The sequence below is a fragment of the Orcinus orca genome, chromosome 1, assembly GCF_937001465.1.
Source record: "Orcinus orca chromosome 1, mOrcOrc1.1, whole genome shotgun sequence".
NCBI classification, from domain to species: Eukaryota; Metazoa; Chordata; class Mammalia; order Artiodactyla; family Delphinidae; genus Orcinus; species Orcinus orca.
Genome location: NC_064559.1, coordinates 180,866,005 through 180,890,749, shown reverse-complemented (window position 1 = coordinate 180,890,749; position 24,745 = coordinate 180,866,005). Strand labels below are relative to the sequence as shown.

The following is a 24,745-nucleotide window of genomic DNA, read 5'->3' as shown; positions in this document are numbered from 1 at the left end:
TGGATCTCTGGAAACTTTTCCTACTGCCAGCTGCAGAATCTGAGCAAGTGGACCTGCCTGCAGGATAAACTGACAGTAGGAGATAAGAGGGGACTGGCAAACCCCGAGCAACACAGTCCAAGAAGGGAGAGGCAAGATAGGTTCTGCGTGTCTCACCATGTGTCCTTGGAAAGCACGCCAATGCCACCCTTTACCTGATTTTCCTGTGCCAGACCCAAGCTCTGCTGTGACTGTACTAGACTTCTGTTCCCAATATAAAGGTCCTCCCACAGTAGAACACAATAGGACAGTTCTGCACACCTTGCTAATCCCAAATAATCTTATAACCATCAGGGAAGGATGGCAAGATATACAGAACTTCACTTGACCCTATTTACATCCAAAAATTACTTGCAGTGAAAACTGGAATTTATACAGAAAACTGTAGTCAGAGAAAAACAGAGGCAGTTTTATGGAGATTTTTTCTTTATTGAGAAACTTAAGACTTGGGTACATCAAATAAAACCAGTTTCTGGGGAGAAAAAATCAAACTCACAATAGAAAAAAAAAGTTAACACTGTTTGGGCCATATCAGAACCCAGAGAATATATTCTTTTAATTGAAAAATTCTAGGTGCTTCATAATTGACCTTTTGATACAAAATGACCTATTAAATTTGCAATTTGTGGTTCTTGGTGTTGAGGTCCATAGGACAAGCTAGGACGTCTTCAAACCTTGAGCTGAATTCCATGAGGGGTTATTTGGCTTTTGAATCCTGAAAAGAAAAGCACCGACACTATGAATACAAAATCAAAAAAACCTCAGAGACGCACGGAAATCTCTGATGTAAGTACTGTAGAGCAGGGTCTCAGCCTTGGTGCCCACCGACATTCTGGCCCAGATAATTCTTCTGTGGGGGCTGTCCTGTGTATTGCAGGACGTTTAGCTGCATCCCTGGCCTCTTCCCAACTAGATACCAGTAATATTCCCAGTTGTGGCAACCAAAAATGTTTCCAGATATTGGCAAATGTCCTCTGAGAAGGCACCCCTGGTTAAGAACCAGTGCCTTCGAGGGTACTTGTATGTAAAGCCCCAACCTTGACCCTTCCTGGCCATCCTTGCTTAAACTCAAAATGACAGGGCTCAGGCCCTTGACAAGGGGCTATGACTATGCCAAGTCAAGCCCTACCAACACACGAGCTCTGGCCCTTACCATGTGCTCTTTGCCCTTGCCTCTGCCCATGTTCATTTGGTCCTCTCTTTTCTCCATCTGGAGGCAACCACCAGTCCTCGTCAGAGGTCCTAGTTAAGCTTCACTGCCCCAAGTCCCTGCAGACAGAGGCCCTGGCCCCCAAATGCAGAAGTCGATGGGAACACACCTTGTAACTGTAGCCAGGTGTGTCTGTCTCTCTCACTCTGACACCAAGGCCTCTGCCCGCTGTGTTTCCAGAGCTAAACTGTGGATGCCACACAACTGACCTCACAACCTCAAGCCAAACTAGGGAGATGTTCATAGAAATGAGGCTGTGGGATCGGATTATGACAATGCCTCATATATCCACCATTATTCGAGACAAACAAGGTGATTCTTGAGAAAGATCTAACCAGGTGCTCTTTATGGAGAAAACTGTTGTTTGTGTCTTCTAATTTACCACCAAGACTCTCTTTTTTCCATATTAACTCATCCAGGTGACAGAAAAAACCCAGGTGACAGCCTGCCCAAGTTACCAGGTTAAGGGATAGAAACATGGCTCTACATATACACTGGCCCTAATCTTTCAGGGAGATGGGTCAAGAGTCATAACCATTGCAGAAAATAAAGAGCCAAACATACCGTTTGTCCTTGTCTAAGAGGTAGCAGCAGCAACAGCGCCCACCTTCTGGGCAGCTTCTTTCTTGGCATGATGAGCCTGTAGGACCGCCACAGCTTCATCCACCTGTGAGAAGTTTCAGGTGGTCAGTGACACCTGAGGAGAGCCCCTCCACCCCTCCCTGGGCCCAGGCCCAGCGGTGGCCTCTCCTGGTGCTGACCGCTTTCCCAGATACCCACGCACCAGCAGCCCTCAGGTCACACGAGGAGGTCACAGGGGCAGCAGACCCTTCTCTCTGCCGCCCCTGGGTGTCCAAGGCCACCCCCTGCCCTCCTGAGCCGAGTGAGCGGAAGCCGCGGGGGTCTGGGAACCTGCTCACCTTGGAGCGGAGAGACTCGGGGGACTCCAGCATGTGCAGCAGCTCCGAGTTGTCAATCTCCAGCAGCATCCCCGTGATCTTCCCAGCCAGGTTTGAGTGCATCGTCTGGATGAGCGGGAACAAACGTTCACCTGTGGGAAGGTATTCCGTGAAAAACCCAGTGGCATCCCAGTAGAGAAGGGACGCTGGTGTCCAGGTCAGTAGCAGCTCTGGCCCCCTCTTCTGCAAGCACGTGGGTCACTCACCCAGCATCTGTTTCTGTTCCTGCGGGGGTGCTGCGGCCAGCATGGAGGCGGTCAGCGGCTCCTGCCCCTGCACGTGGACCGCAGGCTGGGGTGCCTGGGAACCAGGAGAGGCGGTGGATTAGCACCCGGGTAAGTGCAGTGACAGTGGTCATGTGCACAACCACTCGAGTCTACTGAGTTGAAGAGGAGAAGGAGGTAGTTGTCTTTGCTGTCAGGGAACTGACTGCAGTCTTGGGGATTCAGGGAGAGGAACAGAGTGGTGTGAGCAAAAACCACAACCAACCACAGCTAAAATGCCACGTGCTATTCGAAGAGAAGGGAAATAACTAAGAAAAGCCTACAATGCTACACAATCATTTACCAAATGATTTTACTTTACTCAAGGCTGCCCAAGACATCGAAGCCTTGTTAATAAATAAGGTACCATGAACATTTGTATGTGTAGCCCTTTCCTGAACGTTAGTTTTCCTTTAGGGTGAATTCCCAGTAGAGACTGGGTCGAAGGACATGAATAGGAAAATGCTTATAATTTCATCCTGTATCACTTTCACTGAACCGCATGTTTTTATTGTATTAAATGCTAAAGACCGTCAATACCAGTCACAGTGCTAAAAGTAGGGTCTTATAGGCAAAAATATTTCTCATAGTGCCAAGTTCTGGGAAATTTCCAACTCAGAGCACAGAGCAGGAGGAAGCAAGGCCCAGCACAGCTCCTCCAAGCAAACTGCAGAGTTCTGCCACAAGCTCTCTGCTTGGCCTGCCTGAGAGGCACAACTCTAGAGATAGCAGCTCCAGCTTAGAGAACCTGAGATCCAGGTCCAATTCCTCCACCCAGCCTTAATACCTCTGAAGATGAACCTTTCATCTAAGATGTTCTTTGCCACCCAGTCACCTGGAGAGCAGCTAAGGATCAATTCGACCACTGGATGTGAAAGTGAAATGGAAGCTTCAAAGAGCCGAGAGAGCCCGTGCACGCGGTGAGGAGAGCAGGAAGCACAGCTGCCTCCTCGGGGGCATTGCTGAGCCAACCATTATCAGAAGAACACTTGCAAGCCCCTTCTCTCCCACTAGAGAGTCCCCCAAGGGCAGGGTCACCACACGGGACACGGCTCCCTGACACAGAGCAGGCATTTAATACCTGTTGAGGGAATCCAAGCAAGGCAGCTTTTGAATCATGTGGAAGCAGGGGGGACCCTTCTAGGGTTCTGTTAGATGGACCTCACCTGCAGGGGCTGGATGGCGGGGTGAGGGCTGCGGACACTGGAGGCGTATTTGTAAGGTGCAACAGCCCGAGGAGCAGCGGCGGCAACAGCAGCACGAGGCGCTAGGCTCTGCACAGCTGTGGGAACACCTTAGGAAAAGGACAAGTAAAATTAAAGCCCATCGGTCTGGGCAAAGACCCGTCAAATCCCATCTTTCCCCATTCTGTGTGCATCCAATACCACCTCCAGACTGGCAGCTGTCAGTCAGCCCTTGCTGGGCGGCACCAGCCCCACCAAAGTCCATAGCCAAGCGGTCCGGGCACTCAGACCCTACAACAGACCAGCAAATGCACATCAGTGTTGGCAGCAGATGTCCAACTGGCCACGTCCCACGGAAGGAGCAATTCCAAAGCATGTTCATACAGCACACATCACACATGGGGCCACTACCGCTACTTTCGAGGAAGAGCCAACAGAAAACATACAACTCTTGCCACCTCTTGGAACACAGGACATAATCTGCAAAGAAGTCCCTTGAATCTCCCAACCCCACCCAAAGAACAGGCTGCCTCTGTCGTCATTCAGCTAACAAATTTCTACAATTAACCTTGTTCACGTGAGTCACCGATGAGGCAAAGAATCTTAAAAGGAACCAACACTCAGAACTCATACTGTTTCCCTGCTCCTTAAGTACCCACCTAAGCACACAGCTAAGAGTAAAGAACCAGGACCGGACAACACGGTGAGCCCAACGAACTGACCAACCCTGAGCAGAGCCTAGTCGTCCTGACTCCCTCCTCCCCGGGCCACACTTCAAGGCCAGTTTGCTCACCGACTCTCTGAGCGGTAGTAGGGAGGCCACGAGAGGCCGGAGCATTACCAGTTGGAGCCAGATGGCGAAGAGCTGGACGAGGCCCAGACTGGCGTATAGCACTTGGCATTCCTTGGAAGCCTGGTGAAGAGACAAAAAATGCACGTCACTCAAAGCGAGAGTGGCTTGGACATATACACACTACCAAACGTAAAATAGATAGCTAGTGGGAAGCAGTCACATAGCACAGGGAGATCAGCTCGGTGGTTTGTGACCACCTAGAGGGGTGGGATTGGGGGGGGGGAGGGAGGGAGACGCAAAAGGGAAGAGATATGGGAACATATGTATATGTATAACTGATTCACTTTGTTATAAAGCAGAAACTAACACACCACTGTAAAGCAATTATACCCCAATAAAGATGTAAAAATAAATAAATAAATTTTTAAAAAATGCACGTCACTGATGAACGACACAGCCGAACCTAGGCTGTGCCTCAGAGGGGGCAGGGAGGGGAGGCCAGGACAGGTACATCCTGGGTGATCAAATCACTGTTCCCCACCACCTACCTTGAGGTCTCCCACCTTGCTGCCAGCGTGGATTAGGCCTCATCTGTGCTAACTGGTTAGGTGTGTAATATGGAGGTCTTCCCTGAGCCTGTAAGAAAGAGCAGCCAAGCCCTTTTATTTAAGGACCTGAAGCCACACTAGAGAAGTAGCTCATCTCACCTCATCTCACTACCAGGCCCTAGGCTAATTATTCAGGACAGAGGCGCTCTCTACTCAAGAGCTTGGGGGAGGGACAGCCAGTTAACAGGGACTCTTTTACTTTACCCCTGTCACTGTGTGTGCACAACCACGAGTTAAGTCCTTCCTTGTTTTATTTGAAGGATCTTTACTGTGACATTCTAGAATTCCAATATCCAAAAATCCCTCTCCCCAACCACTGCGGACTATAGGAGCAGCTATCAGCAGGCAGGTTCCAAGGAGACATGAGCATACTGCATACCCACCTGTGGAACTGCTGGCACAAAGTAGCCCCCAGCTGCAGGCTGGAACTGATTTAAGATGGCATTGGCGGGGAGCGCTCTCATCCCGGCCACCCGCTGCATATACTGGTTGGTCAGGTGAGCCTTTCTCTCTTCTTTTCTCTGGGCCAGGGCAACATACAGTGGCTTGGAACCCACGATGCGTCCGTTCATCTCCGTGACTGCTTTGGTTGCCTCTTCAGGGGATGAGAAGCAGACAAACCCAAACCCTTTGCTTCTCCCATCCTCCAGCATCACCTACAAAATGAGACCAGCCACTTAGCACAAAGATGTCTGTGTGTTAAAACCTGGGTTCCACTCCAAGAGTTACCAGGTCTAGGTCAAGGCTTCACAGTCCAGTCCCACGATGGACCCCAGACCAACTGAGTCACCAACTGAATCACAAAGTCTAAAGGGAGAAACTAAGCTTTTTCCTTTTTAGATCCCCAGGTGACTCAAGTTCCCAAATACTGTGATATGGCTAATGGTTGAACCAGGAACCCAAAGATGTTTCCTCGTACCTAGAAGCATAGCTATCTCTGGGAACTCACAGAGATCTGGACATTAGCATCAAGCATCTTATTTGTAAAACTCATCTGCCCAAGACCTTGGTGAACAAAACTTAGTAAGCTCTTAGCAAGGTTAGGACATGCTTTTGAAATACATGTGGGCAGGAGTCATAAAATCAATGACTGCCACCATTAATTCAATGAGAATAAACACAGCAGAACTACAACCAGCCAGGAGACAAGCAGCTGGATTCTAGTCTCACTCTGTAATCTCTACATTTCACTCATGTCTTAGCTCACCGCCTGGTGAGCCTCCTGAAGAGGAGGACATGGGAGTAAAGATGTGTATCAACCCAACACCTGTCTACCAACGAGGTGGACCAGTAAGGTGTGTGAAAGTAATGTGACACCTTGATCTCGGGCATGGTGCCGGGAAACTTCAAGATACAGTTCTTTTGTTCTCTTCTTGCAAATGCCATCTTGACTCCTGTGCTGGTCCGCTAAGAGAGACTATCATTCCTTGCGCTGCTGGAGGCCCGTCACGGGGGTGATAGGAGGGAGGGGGTGAGGAACTGAGGAAATTCCTGGGGGTGGCTTCTGGCCAATGCCCTGCGACCACTGATAATGCTCCTGGGTTGTGAGTGACAAGCTAAGGGCCAGGGCAGGGTCACCAAGTCTTTACCAGCCCGCTGGCCTCCTTTCTCATCCCCTGGAGGACTCTGTGACATCTGCCTCACCTCTGTGGAGCAGGCATAGAGTCTGCAACAGGCTATGCCCCAAAACTTTCCGATGCCATCAGTGCCCACCACACACCCAAAGCACCAAGGACACACAATACAACATCTTCGCCTAACCAGCATTCTCTTCTCACCCTTATCTTCACAAGGGGCTTTGTACTTACTCCCCCAGCTAACTCGGTTGCTACCATTATCAAAGAAAATCAAATAGATGATGCATGCTGCAAAACACGGAGAAACAAACTTTCCACTCCCTCTCCTTTAGGACACCAGATGGAAGTTCCCAACCCCAGCTCCAAAATCCTCACACACCTTCGTTCAAGGAATACGTGTGGCAGAGTTGTAGAGACAGGCCTCAAGACAAGTGAAAGACAACCCGTCTGGATTTCCCCTGCTCATGCTGTGGCACCATCTGTCCCCACACCAGCACAAAGCAGCAAAGAATGGGAAAGATTCAGGTGCTCTTGGGGGGCTGGCAGGGAGGCACTGAGTCAGATGCATCTCCACATCCCAGTACTTGGGAGACAGTGCAATGTTAACCTAACGAAATGTCATTTTCCAGAGCATATACTCAGATGGGTAACCGAATGCCAGGAGGAATTTGCTAGATGAATGTGGTAGCTACTCTCAGAAATGAAAATTTAGATCCTATTCCTTCAATGAAACAAATGCAATAAACCTCTGCAAGTTTACAACTTCTGCTTTCAATCCCTACATCTCAGTATAAAATACCTTAGCACTGGTGATTGATCCAAAAGGAGAAAACTCTTTCCTTAACTTTTCATCATCAATGGTGTCATCCAAGTTCTTAATGTAGAGGTTCACCCCCTGAAGCAGAAAGGTCTGTTAATTGCACTTCTATACCTCACACATTTCCTAAGACAGTGGTTCTCAAAATATGGGCTCCAGACATGCAATAGCAGTATCTCTGGGTACTTGTCAGAAATGTAAATTCTCAGGCCAGAACCCACACCTAATGAATCAGAAGCTGTGGGACCCAGCAATCTGTTTTCATAAGCCCTGCAGGGGATTCTGATGCAGGCTCAAGGCTGAGAATCTACTGCTGAAGACTCTGACAGGACCATCGATACAGTCCCAGCCTTTCTCACACTGGTCTGGCTGACCACTGACCTAGCAGGGCTTTCCTTACACCGTTCCAAACAAAGTGGTATCATTTAAGTAAACAGAACGCACATGACTAAGAACAACAGGCTGAGGCTTCCAGAATAGAGTCCCTAAATGAATAAATTATCTTCATCCTTGTTCCAGAACCGCTGCTGTATCTGGTAGGTACATCCTGTTAAACCTGATGATCTTGAGAGAAATGAGAAGAGGAGACTCATGGTCCCCAAAAAGAAAGCCTGCCAAACTAAGGATGCTTTTGCCAACATCTCGTGGTACAGCCCCTGCTGGTAGGCTGGGCTGAGACCACCTCTTACCTGATACCGACTAATTCTCTCCTGTTTCAGCTGTTCAAATTTTCGTTTTAACTCGGCCTGCCGTTCCACTTTCTTCTGTGCACGGCCGACGAAAATGACTTTCCCACTGATTTCTTTTCCATTCATCTCCTCCACGGCCTGAAGAGGAAATACATGATTTTAAATCAAGATGCAGAGGCAGGGGCCTTGCTCTGGAGGTCTGTTAAGTCCCACCAAATATTCTGAGAGAAAAGTCGTCCCTACAGGGCTAAAAATTAATTTCACTCTGAAGTCAGCTAAGCCAATCCAAACTTCCTCATCAGTAAAATGGGGTTAATATTTAAATGGGTCACTGGTCCAGATAATTCAGTGAAAAAACTGTACAGCTGTATAAATACAAGCATGGTAGACACGAGCCTAGGTTGATAATCTGGCTGCCACTAAATTCCTCAGGTTCTTTCAGGGTATTGAGTGATACATGTTGAGGGCCTAGCACAATGGTTCTCCCGGAAGCGGCTACTGTTCTTTTATCAGATCAGCAACTCGGGGCCCTTGGTTCCCTCACCTATGAATGGGAACAAATGCCTGCCCTACTCTTTCAACCTACAGGACTGAACAGCTGAGGTGATGGGCACATGTCAAGTGCTTTGAAAACAGTTATGTGAAATCCCTCAGGAAGACAATTCCAGAGCACAGTGACCATGCATCACTACTAGGTACTCAGACAATTACAACTCAGCTCTACCATGTGCTGGCAAGGCCCTGCCCACACACTAGGGCCACTCCCTACAAATCCTCCCCGACCCTCATGGTGCTCTCACCTTATTGGCATCCTCGTGTTTTTCATAACTCACAAAGCCAAAGCCTTTGGATTTCCCACTGGGATCTCTCATCACCTTGACACTTAGAGTCTTACCTGTTACCAAAGACAGAACTATTAGTAACAGCATCTCTATCACAGCTCAAGGAGAGAAGGCTTCTCTAGGAGCCCACTTGAAGCAAGCTCCGGCTGAGCCCAGATGGACTCTAAGAAAAAGGCATCACGCCTGGCCTTCTACTTCTGACCAAGCTGCTGAGATGGCCTTGGGGATGGGACAAAGTAGGATGAAGCCAAGAGCCGAGGCCTGGAGTCTATTCCTATCTACCCTGTGGCCTCTGTCATACAAGGCATTTTACTTCTGGGTCTAGGTGGGCTCATCTGTTAAGTAAAAATAGATGAATTCCAGGTCTGGTGGACTGTGAAAGGGGACACGTGGGACAAAGGACCCTGACTTACCAAACTGGCTGAATAGCTCTTTCAGACTCTCATCATCCACCTCTTCCCCAAAGTTTTTGATATAAACATTGGTGAATTCCTTAGCTTTGGCTCCAAGCTCAGCTTCCCGCTCTTTTCGAGACTTGAATCTGCCCACAAACCTAAAAAGAAATCGTGAAAAACAGTGATCACTCAGAGGAACAAAACATGATTTCCAGGGGCCCGAAGGAACGCAGGTTAAAGGCTGACAGGAGAGGTTAAAACACACGAGTTCCCATCCAACCACCAAGAGAGCAAGCTCAGAGACGTCCCAACTCCCCAGCAGAAAGAGAAAGAGGCAGGACTGTCCTACAAGGACCAGCCCCAGGGCTCCTGGCTCAGGCCAGGGCTCCTCCTACCACATCACACTGCCTTCGTGAAGAAACCTGATGACCATGTTTTTAAAACGTTCATTTCTGTGCATCTATGTAAATGCATAGAAAAGGTCTGGAAGGATACAAACCAAACTGTTAACAGTGGTTAATCCTAGGAGTGAGACTGTTGGAGTGAACTAAGAGGTAGCCTTTGCTTTTTTTACTTTATTTGTTTTGGTGCTGTTTACACTTAATAGGGAAAGGTATCCATACATGAAAAATCTTTAGGCTTTTTTCCAGTGATACCTTTAGAAGACCTGACCACTGGGCACATGCACATCATTAACACAAGCCATCGCCTGGTCTGTTCAGTAACACAAAGGACAGAAATGACTCTTGCTTGTCATAACCAAGATTTATTGTCCCTTCTCTCCCTGCATGGCTTAACTAAGATCCCCATCTCTCCATTCTGAAATAACCACACCAAAGCAACAAGGTCTATTATGAACAGTCTTCTGCAATGGGATAAGACTTTTCATTGTAACCAAATTAATTATTGCTGTGGAGCCAGCCTTGTATTTGAAGACCACTGAGTCATAAGTTAGCCACGTGGAGGGGACAATTTGCATCAACCCCTAGCGAGTGACCCCACGGAAAGACCTGAATCACAGAAGGCCAAGGTCACATGACTAGTACACAGCTCCTGGTCAGTCCAGGGCCCTCTCCACTCTGCTGCTGGCCAAGACCCCTGCTCAGAGTGGGCTTAAGAGCTGCCTTCCAGCCAGCCCCTGTTGCCGACGCTCACAAAACCCACAGACGGATGCTTTTAAGGGAGAGGCGGCAGGCCAGCCATGGCTTGGGCAGAAAGCCCACCTTGGCGAGTCAAAAGGGCTGCCACGGCTCGGGCAGGGAGACTCACCAGCCCTGGAGTGGAGAGGTAGGAGCAGGCCACACTTGGGCCGAGAACCAGTAGCCGCCTTGTGTGTGCCAGTTAATACCGAGGTGGGGCCACGGCTGGCTCATGCGACGGCTGTTGCTCCGGACTGGGACACTCACACTTTGCGGTCATTGAGGAGCATGCCATTCATCTTCTCGATAGCCTTGTCGGCAGCCTCCTGGGTCTCGAAGTGGACAAAGGCATAACCCTTAGAGCCGTTCTCATCACACACCACCTGTCAAAGACAAGGCGGGCCACTTCAGCGCCACTGCCCAGCTGCAGAGACTCGAGAGCCGTGTGGGCTCCTGGGTCTGAGAGGCCTCTAGCCCATCCATGTTCAAAAGGCAGGAGACTACAGCAGGTACCCAATAATGTTCCATTTAAAAATGGTAGCCACCATTAAGCTCCTTCTATTCCAAATGTTTTCTTACTTCATTAAAAAAAAAATATTAAGATCTGGGTGCAAAACCACAGGGCTACAGAATGACGAACCACTTTCCAAGCCCACAACAGAATTTCAGTCTAGTGTGGAGCCAGACATGTAAACCACCACCACATGAGGTGTACAAAATGCTCCACATAAACAGGTGCGTGGAGAAGGAAGAGGGTGAATTCATGCTTCTAACATGACTAAGTACAGCTTCCTGGAGACCAGAGGCATTGCTCTGGTACTTTCCAGCCCCCCACTCCCCAGGAGAAACCTTTTGATGCCTTCCAAAGCTAGAAAACAGGAAGGATATTTCAGGCAGAGGGAAGAATAAACAAAGACACGAAAGCGCCTGCTGGTTTACGCTGGGCTGTGGCACCGACGTTTGCTGCAGTGAACTTTTAGACTTCAGAGCCATTTCCAGCATTTTGGAAATTATCATACCCGGTCACCCAATTCCAAGCAATTCCCCATCTGGTATTTGTTGTCATGATTCTGTAATTATTCTGCTGAAATCATTTTATCAGTGTTTACCTTGCAGGACAGAATGTTTCCAAATGCCGAAAAAGTATCATAAAGTGCCTTGTTATCTATAGATTTGTCCAGGTTCTTGATGAAGACATTTCCCACGCCAGATTTTCGCAAAGAGGGATCCCTCTGAGACCACATGATACGGATTGGCTTTCCCTTAATCACATCAAAGTTCATGGTATCCAAGGCCCGCTCAGCTGCAAGAGAGAAACGTATTTCAGTCAAGGATATAAAACGTTACCTGCCACCATCCCAGGAACAGATAACTCCAGAACTTTCAAGGTAAGCACTCTGATGAAATTCAACTCTATCAAAATTAAAGGACATCAGATTCCTCTAGGCTGCAGTGCCACTGAGGCTAAGTTCTAGCTAATCGTCCTCCTTCATGGCAGAAGTCTCAACCCCTCTGGGGTAAGGAGGTTATGCAAGATAATCTAAATGGGTTTATAGCACCAGGATCAAATAACACCTCACATTTGACTAAGCTTTATCATTTATAAACGACTTTGCAGCCTACTGCCCACCAGGATGAAGGTGGAAGAGCTGAAATGATCCCTCTTATAAAATGGACAAACTCATGTTCAGGATGGCTAAACGGTATAGCTAACTACTGACTAAGAAACTAATGGCGGACTTTCTGATTATTTTTCAGTAAGGTATTGCATCAGCATTATCAACTAGCTGTCACTTAGTTTACAACCTGTCTATGAGACAATGACTAAAAAAACCTGTGAGCGTTCGATTGGGGAAAATGTGCTATCTCCAAATTCAGCCCAGTTTCTTACATTTTCAATTTCTGAGAACAGAAATTGATTCTGACAAAAAAGCCTCAATCATCAAAATGATGGCCACACATGGAAATGTTCTTTGTATCATCAGGACAAGAAGGATGAAACTGCAACCCCTTTCTGCCTAAGTTGACAGTGGAGGCAGGCCCTGCACCTAGTGGTTTCTAGGCTACCTAGAAGTCTTCATCTGCGTTCTACGGAATTCCAGGACTTTCAAATGCCCTGGTGCCCAACGAAGTTCTCAACCCAGTGCTTGGGGACGCTTCCTTAGCTTCCCAACCCAATCCATGTATATACCACGGAGACCATTTAAAGAACCAGAGACCAAAATAACCCCTACCTGTCAGCAGAACACTTCTCTTTACTGGTAGTAAAAAGGACCCAGACCCACTTCCCCTGACTTATGCACTGACATCTCCCAGAATCTCCTCCTCCATGAAGGGATGGGGGTAGAGGGTGTTTCTCCCGCCTCAAGGCACCGTCTCACTTAAAACAGGGACACAATCCCTAACTCTGCCCCTCCACAGGCTCAGCTGTCCAGTCAGCCAGCAAGGTATCTCCTTTGCCCTATTTCCAACCATCTTTCCCACTTTCCTCAGGTGGGCTGGCTCAGCGTGAGAGGGGAGGAGATCAGGGAAAGTGGGGACGGCAGATCCAAGTCAGTGCAAGTCCGGGACAGAAAGAAGGGCTCGCTTGTGAGGACTCTGCGATCCACAGCCTGGGACCCCTAACTGTGTTGCGTGAATTAGCAGCCCATTTCAACACAGCTCCTGTCTATTTCCGGAGAGGGCTGCACAAGGCAACTAGGCTTCGTCTGACAAATCTGGCTGCGCTTATTTATAGCAGGGAGAGGTCCTGCAGAGGTATGTGTTGGCAGACACACTAACCAATGGCTTCTGCTACTATCTCTAAGTGACAGGACTTTTGCTCAGAAGAGTCAAGGAGGCAGACAACAGCCAATGTGCCCACTACTCCCCCCTTAAAAGGCCACACTCAGCTACCTTCTTTGTGCCCTGTGGCCAGAGCACACTGAACTGACGGTAGCAGTGCCTTGTGTCTCTCAACAAGTCCAATTCTCTGGTCTCAGCTGCATCCTGGGCAAGTGACATTCTCTGTGCTTCACGGACAGTGAACAAAGTGGTGACAAAAATAGGGACCCGGAGATCCTTGGCCACAGAATGGCTTGCTTCTCCCAGTAATGGTCTCTACAGTTGTTCCCTTTTATTCTGGAGTCACGTGCAGCCCCTGATTAGGTTTCTTCTGGCCTCACTCGGGCCAGGCCTGCAGCATACCTCTCCACGCTCCAGGCTACGGCCCCAGTCAGGGCTGGCAGAGCACTGCACCCACAGTCCCAGCTTAGCCTCCCACCTTTTGCAGCTGCTTTTCTCCCTCAGAAGTCCTATTTTCTTCAGATGGGATGAAGTAAAAGGGTTTTGTCAAGTATAAAGCACTGTGCACAGGTTGAGGCCATAATCCCCACCAGCCTAGCGGATTTCCAAGAGGCGCTTCCCCAGACTACCTGCGTACCACGCTCCACAGCCCAGGGCTTGTCCAGAGAAGAACTCCTCCGCCCCGGTGGCAAGCACGCAGAGGAGGGAGCTGGCCCAGCACCACACACTCTCTGGTGGTGCTAACACAAGTGCCTGCTCAAGTTCAACACACAACATTGTTCCCCTACTTTCTACCTGCCCGGAAAAACCCCTCACCAGCACAAAGTCAAAGACTCTCAGCCCAGGGTACAGTAAGGGGAGGGGCAACAGCTCTAGCTAGGTAACATTTTTTAAGTAATTGTGTTTCAATCATCCTGTCCCTTCCGCAGGCCTGTGAGGGGCCCGAACACCTGGCCACTGACCAGGCAAGGCTCACAGAGCAAACCGCCCACATACGGAATGACAGCGACTTCCTTCTGGTCCTGTTTTACAGCCTCCTTGGGCTCCACCAGCACCCATCAGCCCAAGGTCACCCAGTTAGCAAGTGTTGTGGAAGCAAGACTAAAACTCTGGTCGTCTGATGCCAGGATCCCGCTCCCATGGCCCGTCCCCGACTAGGGCTTCTGTGGCAACGTGCTGTCGCGATGCCCTCTCCACGGGGGTGGGGACCTGCCCGGAGAAGGAATCTTAGGGTCCCCAAAGAGCCCACGGACTTGTGGCCACCGCTTATACTCACCGTCAGCCGGCTGCTGGAAGTTGACATAGGCATAACCCAGGGAGCGGCGGGTGATCATGTCGCGGCAGACCCGGATGGACAGCACAGGCCCCGCAGGACTGAACTTTTCATACAGCATGGCCTCGGTGACGTCCGAGTGCAGGTCACCCACGTACAGGGAGGCCATGGGGTAGCTGCTGGCCGCAGCGTTCATCTCCCCAGCCCCCAGCACCCCGAGCCCCGCCAGGAGGACTTCTTAGGGGGGGCCACACAGGACAAAGGGGGCTCCGCTCCGAGCCGCGGCCCACAGGTGGCAGTGAAGCTCAGAGAAGCTGGAGTCGGCTCCGAGGGCCGGAGAGGAGTGCGGGGACGGCTCGGACGAGACTGCCCACCCGCAGACAAAAGGCTCTCAAAAACAATATGGCCCTCCCTGGGAGTTTGTTAATTTTCAGCTGTTCTGGTCTGGAAGCTCCCAATTTCAAAAAATGAAAACAATGAAAACGGGGACTGTCCTCCAAATTACAAAAATTCTTCCCGAGGCAAGCCAGTGGTGCCCACGGCGGCCTCCGGAACGTGCGTTTCTCTATAAATATAGGCCTCGGGCTCCCGACGGTTTAAGATTACAGCAACCCAGGGAAGAGGGAAACCAAATATTTGTCGGTGCCGACTCGGCAAGCCCCGGGCGGCCGGAGCGCGCAGCCGCCTCCCACGCCGGGCCGGCGAAGGGCAGCGCGGACACGTGGAGCGCGGAGGCCGGCGCGCGGGGGGCGAGGGCGGCGGGCGCGGGGCTGCCACGCGGCGCGGCCGAGAGGCGGGCTGAGGCGCGTGGACGCGGGCGCGCGAGCGGCTCACCACCGGACCGACGGACGGGGACCGACGAACGCCCAGGTGCGGCAGCGGCGGCGGCGGCGTCGGGCAGGCCGGAAGCGTGCAAAAGTGACTTCCCCGCGGGTTCTCCGAGGAGGATTCGCTCTTTTTTTTTTCTTTCTTTCTTTTTTTTTAAGATTTTAAAGGGTTTTCGGGGTTTTTTTAATCTTTTTCTCTTTTTTTTTCCCTTCAGGCTGCTAGGCCCGAAAGCGGCGGAGGCTGCGGCGACCCGGGGCGGAGAGAGGCGGCCGGGGGAGCCACCGCTCCATTTATACCCGCCCGCCCCGGGCGCTGCTGGTCGAAGGGCGCCTCGCGACCTGGGCGCAGTCGTGCCCGCCCACTCGGCCCGGGGGCCCGAGGCGGGGCGGCCACGCGAGAGGGTCCCGGCACGGCCGCGCGGCGCCACAGCGACGCCTGGCGCGCGGAGGACCGCTCCGCTGGGGTCTCCGCCGGACCTAACGGCCGCTTTCCCTACGAGTGGGTAGAGAGTAAATCACCCGCCCCTCCGGGACTAGAACCCAGGGATAAAGTTACCCACCGGCACGCATCATATTTATAATCGATGTCTTGCCTAACTGTAAAATAAAGATGACATAAGATAAATTATAGTTACATAATAGGTGCTCCGCTATGTAAATGACTGGGCCCAAATAACGGAGAAGACGTTCTGAAGTTTTTAGAATACTGGGACCTAAAGGTAGAATCATTGGGAACACGACAGCTACTAATGCAGTAGTGCCCGTGGGTGACGGGATTCTCTGGAAAGATGAACAAATTTGGGGAAAGCTTCAATAAAACAAAATACAATCATCTTTCTATTTACGAGGTAGTGGTGTTCCTGGAAATTTAGTTGATATTTAAGGGCACAAAATATGTTCTGTTCCCATGTAAAAGGGAGTCAGGGTCTAAGCTCTGATAGTTATGAAAAGATTTTTCATCTGCATGAGGGTCTGGCAGGTCATTTGAAAGTCATGTGGTACATGGGACAAGTCTACTCCATGTGGCCCTGTCCCCGTGCATTGCAAGATATAATAGAGATGGCATCTCTTCTTCCATAAATGCCAGGAACCACCATCATCATCACTGTGATGACCAAAAATGGAAATTACTAAAAGCACACAGACACTCCCATTGAAAAGCATTGATTTGATTAAATGAATGAAGAAATATTAGTATTATATATTCATTCAAAGAAATGGGCTCACTCTCTGTCAATACCGGATAAAGGTGCTGGGGGATACCATGATGGACGAGGCAGAGGAAGTCCCTCTCTCTCTCATGAAGTTTATATTCTAGTTAGTATATTAAATCAAGAAACATTTAGGGAGCACTCCATCTATAGGTAGATCCCCTCCTCAGGGAAGACTTCCTAGAGCACCCAGTGGTTTAAAGCCTGCCAGCACTGTTCATCCCAGCACAGCGGGTCTGTACTGGATAGATGGTATGATCTGTCAAGAGAAAGAATGAGTCCAGGGTTGGGAAGAGGAAGGAAAAAAAACTTCATGGTGAGGACATGGCAGCAGGTGAGGTCTCTGCAGCTGAGGATTCTGTAGTATAGCAGGAATGTCAGAGCTTTGTTTTCTGGATTCATTCATTTGTCATTCAACAAACTTTATGTGGCATTTCTAAGAGCCAGTCTTGCTCTGTTCCAAGTGCTGGGGAAGACATGCGAGCTAAACATTCATGGACCATCCTGCCCTTATGAAGGAGAGAGATGAAAAGCAAGCAAATATGGGTGTGTATAGAACTTGTGAAAAGGGCTTTGAATCTAGAGACTTTTTGAGTGTAAGAGCAGGGGAAACCCCGCCCCATCCTCCCAGCAGGAGGTCAGTTCCACCTACAAAAGCTCTATTTCCTATAAGCAACAATGGCTCTGCCCCTCAGGAAGGAAGACCCTTCCTTGTCCACAGACAGGGTCTTTGAGATCTTGGAGGTTTGGTCCAGGTAAAAGACAGCAAAACTTCGGACCGCTGTCACATCTCTGGGCCTCCTCCATCTGTATGATGGGCTCAGTCAGCCCTTTAAGGAAGAGGGGCCCAGTATCTGCCCACTAGAGGGAAGATATTCTTCCCTTCGTATCCTCCAAGGAAAGCTTCCTGGAGGAGGTAGCAATGAAGCTGGACCTTTAAAAGAAGGTCGTGTTTTGGAAGGTAGAAATGGATGGAGGCAGGGAGATCATTATACAGACAGAAGTACAGAGACGGATAAACCATTTGTTAGCTTAGTAAGTCATTTTACACTCTTGGGGCTTAGTTTCCTCATTGGTAGAATAGATATGATATGAGATAGTATACGTATAACTTTACACAGTGCCAGGCATACAAGAAGTATTTGGTAGACAGTGGATAATATAATACTGTATTATTACAACATGACATTTTCAAGGTTGCTATGAGTAGCCCAATGAGGCTAGAACGTAGGGGTGTGTGTGTGTGTGTGTGTGTGTGTGTAGTGGGGAAGGAAACTGCAAAACAGAATTGAAATCTTGCAGAGGTCCTTGAATGCCATTCTAGAGTGTGGCATTTCCCAGGAGTAATTGATCCAATAAATACTATTATTTGGAAATAATGACATTAATAGCTAACACTGCACAGTACTTCCTACACCCCAGGCAGTATTCCAAGCTCTGTAGAGTAACTGGCCAAGATGAAAAAGCTGGCAAGAGTGGATTGAGGCTTAAGTTTTTTCTTGCTCTAAATCTCATGCTGTCTAAAATAATACAGGCAGACCTTGTTTTATTGTGCTTCACTTTCACAGATACTGTGTTTTCTACAAACTGAAGGTGTGTGGCGACCCTGTGTCAAGCAAGCCCATTGGTGCCATGTTTCCAACAGCATTTGCTCACTTGGCGTCTCTGTGTCACATTTTGGCAATTCTCACAGTATTTCAAACGTTTTCGTCACTACTGTATTTGTTATGGTGATCTGTGATCAGTGATCTTTGATGTTATGACAGCCAAAAGATTATGACGTGCTGAAAGCTCAGATGATGGTTAGCATTTTTTAGGAATAAAGTACTGTTCAGTTAAGGTATGTACATAGTTCTTTTATTTATTTTAATTTTTGGCTGTGCCACGTGGCTTGCGGAATCTCAGTTCCCCAACCAGGAATCAAACCCGGGCCACGGCAGTGAAAGCCAGGAATCCTAACCACTTGGCCACCAGGGAACTCCCTACAGTCTTCTTTTAGACATTATGCTACTGCACATTTGACTACAGTATAGTGTAAACATAACTTTTATACGCACTGGGAAACCAAAAAGTTCATGTGACTGGCTTTATTGTGATATTTGCTTTATTGCAGTGCTCTGAAACCCAGTCTCCAAGGTCTGCCTGTACTCATAATGATGACTAACATGTATCGAGGCTTACACACATCATTTCATTTCACGCTCACAACAGTCATAGAAAGTCAGTGCTATCATCCATCACTTTGCAAATGAGGGAACTGAGGCTCGGGAGGTTGAGTGACTTGTCCGCGGCTTGACCGCTGGTAGCTGGTGGGACACTGGGAGCCATGGAAACGTGCCATCCTAACTCCTTCCAGAAAGCCTGCTGTAGGGGTGTATTTGATTGACAGCTGCTGCCCCTCTGGCTCCACCATCGTGTTCACGCAGGGGCCACAGCCAATGACGAGCATGGAGGAGGTATGAGTGCCAGCCTATTCCTGCCTAGCATGAGTCTCTCCTACAGGATATCCTCAGCTTTAGGACTCGCCATCTAGCTGGCCAAGATTCTCTCAAAGCTACGCTGTAGTGTGAAGATTTTCCTACCCAATCCTTCCTTCCCACTCTCCCACCAGGTGTCAGATCTACGTCATGGTCTGAAGGCTCTCCCTGCCTGCTTCTACTCCCATCTCCTTTATCTTTCATTGGCATTTTCCTGATAAATCTCTCGCACACCTAATCCCATCTTGGTGTCTGCTTCTCGAATCTCTAACACACCAACCATGTGCTACTGACTCTTAACAATCCTGCCTCTTGCGGGTGACCCCTGAGGTTGACAAAGCAGTTCACACACGCTAATCCTTTCATGTCTACAAGAAGTATGTTCAGCAACTCTGCGTCTAGGCACCAGTGAACAGGAACCTGTCATGAAGTTCTGGTGGCCATAAGCAGGGAAATGGACACCCAGGAGGAATATGGATGTGTGTGCGGCAGTCTGCAGAGCCCAGGGTAGCTCTGCAGGCTGCAGCCTGGCTTCCTGACCCATAGTCTGGCTTTGACACAGAAATAGGTCCAGAGAAAAGAAGGAAGCCTCAGCAGGCTCCACTCATAGCTGGACAAAATCATCCCTCAAAAGTAGCCAGCTGCCCTTGCTCTAATTCACTCACCATGCTGACTCCTCATGTGAAATCTCTGATGTTGGGAAAGAACTCACCCACCCAGAAAGGGGTGATCTTGGTGGCTAGCAGGGTTAAAGCCAGTGGATGCCGTGTATGAGAAAGAGCCCAAATTCCCTGCCTTTCTGGTAGAAATCCTCTGCATCTCTTGATATCACCTGGGAGCTTCTTAGCAATGCAGCAGCTCAGGCCCCACCCCCTGCCTATTAAATGAGAATCTGCATTTTATCAAGATCCCCAATAACGTTGTAGAAGCTTCATAGTGTTGTGTCCTACTCACCACCACTCTGCTTGGCCCAGGCCCCAGGCACTTATGATACCCATACAATGCAATATTATTCAGCTAATGATAATAATAACGTACTGGCACATGCTACAACATGAATGAACCTTGAAAACATCATGCTAAATGAAAAAGTCAGTCACAAAAGATAGCATATTGTAGGATTCCATTTACATGAAATGTCCAGAAGAGGCAAATCCAAAGAGACAGAAAGTAAATTGGCGGTTCCTAGGGCTGGGGGTGGGAGGACCCTGGAAGGAAATGGGGAGTGACTGCTAACAGATTGGGGGTTTCATTCTGGGTTGATGAAAACGTTCTAGAATTGATTGTGATTATGGTTGTACGGCTCTGTGAATACACTCAAGACAACTGAATTGCACACTTTAAGTGGATGAATTGTATGACTTGTGAATTATAGCTCAGTGAAACTGGGATATATATAAAAGGGTCTGCCTCAAAGAATTGTTGTGAGAACTCACTAAAACCATGCGTGTAGAGCTTTGGTTCTGCAAGAATAGCTACCATGGAGCAGGCACAGACCCTACCTTTGAGTAGCTCACAGTCTAGTGAAAGAAATGACACAGGCGTAAGAAACCAAAAATCCAGAAATGAATGGATAATGATCTCTAAATTAGCTACAGATAACATGTTGGGCAGATCGTAAGAGAGAGAAGTAACTTGATTATTCATCCATCCATCCATCCATCTATTCATCTATCCAGTAATTGCCTGACACCTATTATATGCTGGATATGGGGAGCAGAAATGAATAGATGAGAGGCGGGCATGCAAACATGTAAGTTCCATCACAGCATGATAAATGCCTTGGAGAGGACATAGTGTAAGTCCAAGGGGGGGGGGGTGTAATTAACTAACTAAAAAGGCCAGAAAGGGTCTCTCCAAAAGGGAACAGCTGGGCCCTTCTCTTTTTTCTGATCTAACCTACTTTTCCTTTCAAACTAAAGAACAATGCTTGCTTATTGAAACAAACCAAACTCTGAAGAAGAGAATAAAAATTAAGGCAAATTTCCCTCTCCCCAACGGAATCACTGTTTTGTGGATTTCTTTTATACTTCTCTCTGTGGTCATAGAAATGTACATCTACTTGGCACTGTGTCATGGCATGCACTCAGGTCAACCCAGGTAGATCTAACAAGTTCCTTGCCAATGAGGGTGAACCATAATTTGCTCAAACATTTTCTACTCACAGACACACATTGTTTTCAGGTTGGAGCCATGATAAAATATTGCCATGAACATCTTGACCTTAATTACCAGGGCCTTTAATTTGGCTGGATAGAGTCTCAAAAATGGGATTGCAAGGGTCAAAGAGTACATGTATTTTAAATTTTAACAGGCACTACCAGAGTTTTCCAAAAGTTTGTTGTAATTCAGTCTCCCAAGAGAAATGTATGAAAAGGCCCAGTTCCCTGCATCTTTGCCAGCTCTGAATGTTATCAATTTTAAATATTTTCCTCAATCTAATAGGTAATGGTATTTTGTTGCTGTTGTGCTGTTGGTGCTAATAGGGTGACTGTCTTTTCATATGGTTATTGGCATTTCCTTGTCTTTATTTGTGAGTTGACTGAGCCTGTGTTTGAAACAAGCAAATGGCATTTACAATGCAAATGGACCCTTAGCAGAAGACATTCTGTGTAGAGTCTGTGCAAAGAGCCCAGAGGAGGAAATCTGTTGAGAGAATTATAAGTGGTTTAATGCTGATAACTTTGCAGAAAGATGAGAATGGCAGGAAATAAAACTGGATATGTGGATAGAGGGCCAGATCTTAAAGTGTTTTCATGCCATGCCCCTAGAATCCCTAGACTTTATCCCCTAGGTGGTAGAGCCACCTCTACCTGGATGGCTGGTAAGGAGTTTGAAATAGTGCGTACATTCGTGTCCTAGGGCTGCTGTAACAAAGTACCACAAATCGGGTGGCTTGAAAAAACAGACATTTTTTGTCTCACAGCTCTGGAGGCTCCCTCTGAAACCTGTAGGGGAATCTATCTTTGCCTCTTCCTGGCTTCTGGTGGTACCTACAGTCTTTGGTGTTCTTTGGCTTGTGGATGCATCACTCCAAATCTGTCCTCACATGGCGTTCTCCCTCTGTTTCCATCTTCACATCATCTTCCCTCTTCTTATAAGGACACCAACTTTACTGGATCAGGGGCCCACCCTATTCCAGCACGACCTCATCTTAACTAATTCCATCTGCAACGAAACTATTTCCAAACAAGATCACATTCTGAAATGACTGGGGGTTAGGAATTCAACATAGTTTTTTGCAGGAGAGGGGGGTACTCGATTCAACCGATAAGGATGGGAAAAGGGTACTCATAAAGAGGCCATTTAATGGAGCTCAAATGAGGACAGTGAAAGCAAGGACAGACAAAAAAGGATGCATCCCAGAGAAATTTAGGAAGCAGAATCAATAGGAGCTGGTGATGGAATGTGAAGGGTGGCAGAATATGCTACTTTGGCATATTGGTTATTTTGAGCTGTAGGCACCTGAAAAACAGTACATGCAAAGAGAGGCTTTCTCTGAATTCCCCTTATCTGCCTAAAGACGGATCTTCCAGAAGGAACTGAATTGTCAAAAATCCACTCCCTGGACATTTCATCACCCAGGAAGATTGACTCTCACATCATAGGAGAAGACACTAGACATCAACACCACACCCAGACCAACTTCGTCGCAAACTGTTATATCTCCCATCTTCTAAGGGCCCATTCACTTTCCTAGAAATCATTTTCTCTCTTCTAAAAGGCCTAGATCTCCCCTCTTCTTTCTCTGTTAAGATGGTATTTAAGCCTGAACTCTAAACCACTTCAGGGAGTTACTCACTTTTCCCTGGGTGTCTGCCATGTGTACCTGAGGTATACATGTTAATAAACTTGTTTGTTTTTCCCTTTTTAACCTGTCTTTTATTACAGGGGTCTCAGCCCAGAATTCGGTAGGAGAGAGAGAAAATTATTTTTCTCCCCCCTACAAATGCAAGGGAAGGTGAGGGAGAAAAAGACACTTCTAGACTTCCAGCTTAGGGTATTGGATAGATGGGGACTCAGTGGGGAGGGAGGATGCCCAGCAAAGAGCTAGGTATACAAGCCCAGGTGGCCCCGCAGAAGAGAGGTTGCAGGTCAGTATTTCTCACCTGGACCAATGCCATAGCTTCTTAGTTGGCTGCCTGCTCCAGTTTTTGTTGCTTTTCCAATCCACTTTTCGTACAGCGGCCAGAGTAGACTTTTAAAAACCTTTTCCCCTGTATAAAACTCTTCAAGTTTTCTCATTGCTCTTAAAATAATACCAGACTCTTTGCTGTAACTTACAAAGCCCTGCACCGAGCTAATTGACACCCTTCTCCCCAATCTCATTTCACCTCATGCCTTGTTTAAGCTGCTCCAGCCACATAGCCCTTCTTTTTGTTCTTTGAACCCTTCCCATTTCTGGGCCTTTGCACATGCTCTCCCTGGGCTTGGAAGGCTCTTCCCCCAGTGACTCCCTGCCTGGCTTATTCACATTCTTTAGGTGCCACCCTAAATACCACCTCCCCCAAAAGGCCCTTCATGTCCATCCTGTCTAAGGCAGCATGGCCACCACTTTACTCTGTCAATTTCCTTCACATCCCATATCCTGTCTGTCAGTTCTAGTAAGGCCAATTTACTAGACTGTAACCTGCACCGAGTCAAGGAACCATGTCTGTCTTGTCCACCCTTGTATCCCCAATGCCTGGCACAGTGTCTGGCTTGGAGTAGGTTTCCCTGCATTTTGGCTGAGTGAACAAAAGGCCATATAGGATTGTGAGTCATCTGCATAAGTATGATGGAGGAAGCCGGTGGAGGGGAGAAGGTAGGACGTTGAAACCCTGGGGAGCGTCCACTTTGAAGGGGCAGTGAAGGAGACTGAGGAGGATCCAGAGAGGTGAGAACAGTGACGGTGGTGCTCGCTGGATGGGATTTCAAACCGTAAATCCATCCAGGGAGGCTTCCTGAGATGGTGGTGCCTAGAGGTGTTCGTTACTGAAGAAGATGAGCCAATGGAAGAAATAGAAGCTCCCAGGTGGAGCGAAGAATCATGAGACAAGGTCCCCACGGCATGAGGAGGGGGTGTGGCCTGGGGCTCTGGTGAGGAGGGGGTGTGGCCTGGGGCTCTGGAGTAGGGATTAGCCTGGGACAGAGAAATGGCACTCCCCTCCGTGGTCCCTCCTTAGGAGGAGAGGACAGGGTACCTGTTCAGACTCTTCTGGAAGCACTCCTCCCTAGTTTCCTACATACACCCCAGCTGCACTGGCCTCTTGGTCCTTTAAGACCTTTGCATTAGCTGCGACTTCTCCTGGCAGGCACCTTTCTCATTCTCCTGGTCTCAGCTCAGGTATCTCCTCCTGCTAGAGACCACCTCTGCTAGGAGGTGCCTCTGCAATTCTCTATCCTGGCGCTCTTCCTTCCCAGAATGAATGAAGGTCTAGAAGGCACCATTCATCGCGACTGTGAGCTCCGTGGGGCAGGCCCGGAGGTCTTGCGCAAGCCTGTATCTTCAGTTCCTCGCATATAGCAGGTGCCCAGTGCCACCCCACCTCCCACTCATCTAGTTGCACCCTTCCCATTTCAGGCATCAGCCGGTGTCTCTTCGCACCCCATTGTTCCAACCACCTTCAGCCAAACACCAAGCCATGGACCCTGGTCCCATCTACTAGAACCTCCAGA

At 48.5% G+C, this 24,745-nt stretch overlaps 1 protein-coding gene and 1 non-coding gene across 17 annotated transcripts; both read right to left on the bottom strand.

Annotated features, from left to right (window-relative positions):
* Positions 1-447: 447 nt before the first annotated feature.
* On the bottom strand, positions 448-15,746 carry PABPC4 (poly(A) binding protein cytoplasmic 4). Of its 16 annotated transcripts, none has more exons than XM_012531895.3 (16): positions 14,576-15,745; positions 11,625-11,818; positions 10,783-10,898; positions 9,395-9,534; positions 8,940-9,034; positions 8,140-8,277; positions 7,433-7,528; positions 5,440-5,712; positions 4,997-5,084; positions 4,449-4,568; positions 3,860-3,946; positions 3,638-3,765; positions 2,415-2,508; positions 2,170-2,300; positions 1,857-1,916; positions 448-754 (listed from the first exon to the last, which is right to left on the bottom strand). In XM_012531895.3, the coding sequence occupies exons 1-16, from the start codon at positions 14,766-14,768 to the stop codon at positions 737-739; spliced, it is 1,971 nt and encodes a 656-aa protein (XP_012387349.1). In that variant the 5' UTR covers positions 14,769-15,745; the 3' UTR covers positions 448-736. The 16 variants fall into 16 exon arrangements, with proteins under 16 accessions (XP_012387349.1, XP_049551320.1, XP_049551321.1 ...); XM_049695363.1 differs by having other exon boundaries at positions 1,814-1,916; positions 5,012-5,084; XM_049695364.1 differs by having other exon boundaries at positions 5,012-5,084.
* Positions 7,028-7,162, bottom strand: LOC117200242 (small nucleolar RNA SNORA55). Its single transcript, XR_004481723.1, has one exon. It is a non-coding gene; the product is annotated as a small nucleolar RNA SNORA55 (small nucleolar RNA).
* Positions 15,747-24,745: the final 8,999 nt, after the last annotated feature.

Coding starts and splice junctions, on each gene's coding strand:
- PABPC4 (XM_033422076.2), bottom strand. CDS start 14,768: ATGAACGCTGCGGCCAGCAGCTACCCCATGGCCTCCCTGTACGTGGGT. Junction 9,535..10,782: donor CTCCTCAATGACCGCAAAGT/GTGAGTGTCCCA, acceptor ATTTCTTTTTAG/GTTTGTGGGCAGATTCAAGT. Junction 1,917..2,169: donor CCGAGTCTCTCCGCTCCAAG/GTGAGCAGGTTC, acceptor AACTTCTCACAG/GTGGATGAAGCTGTGGCGGT.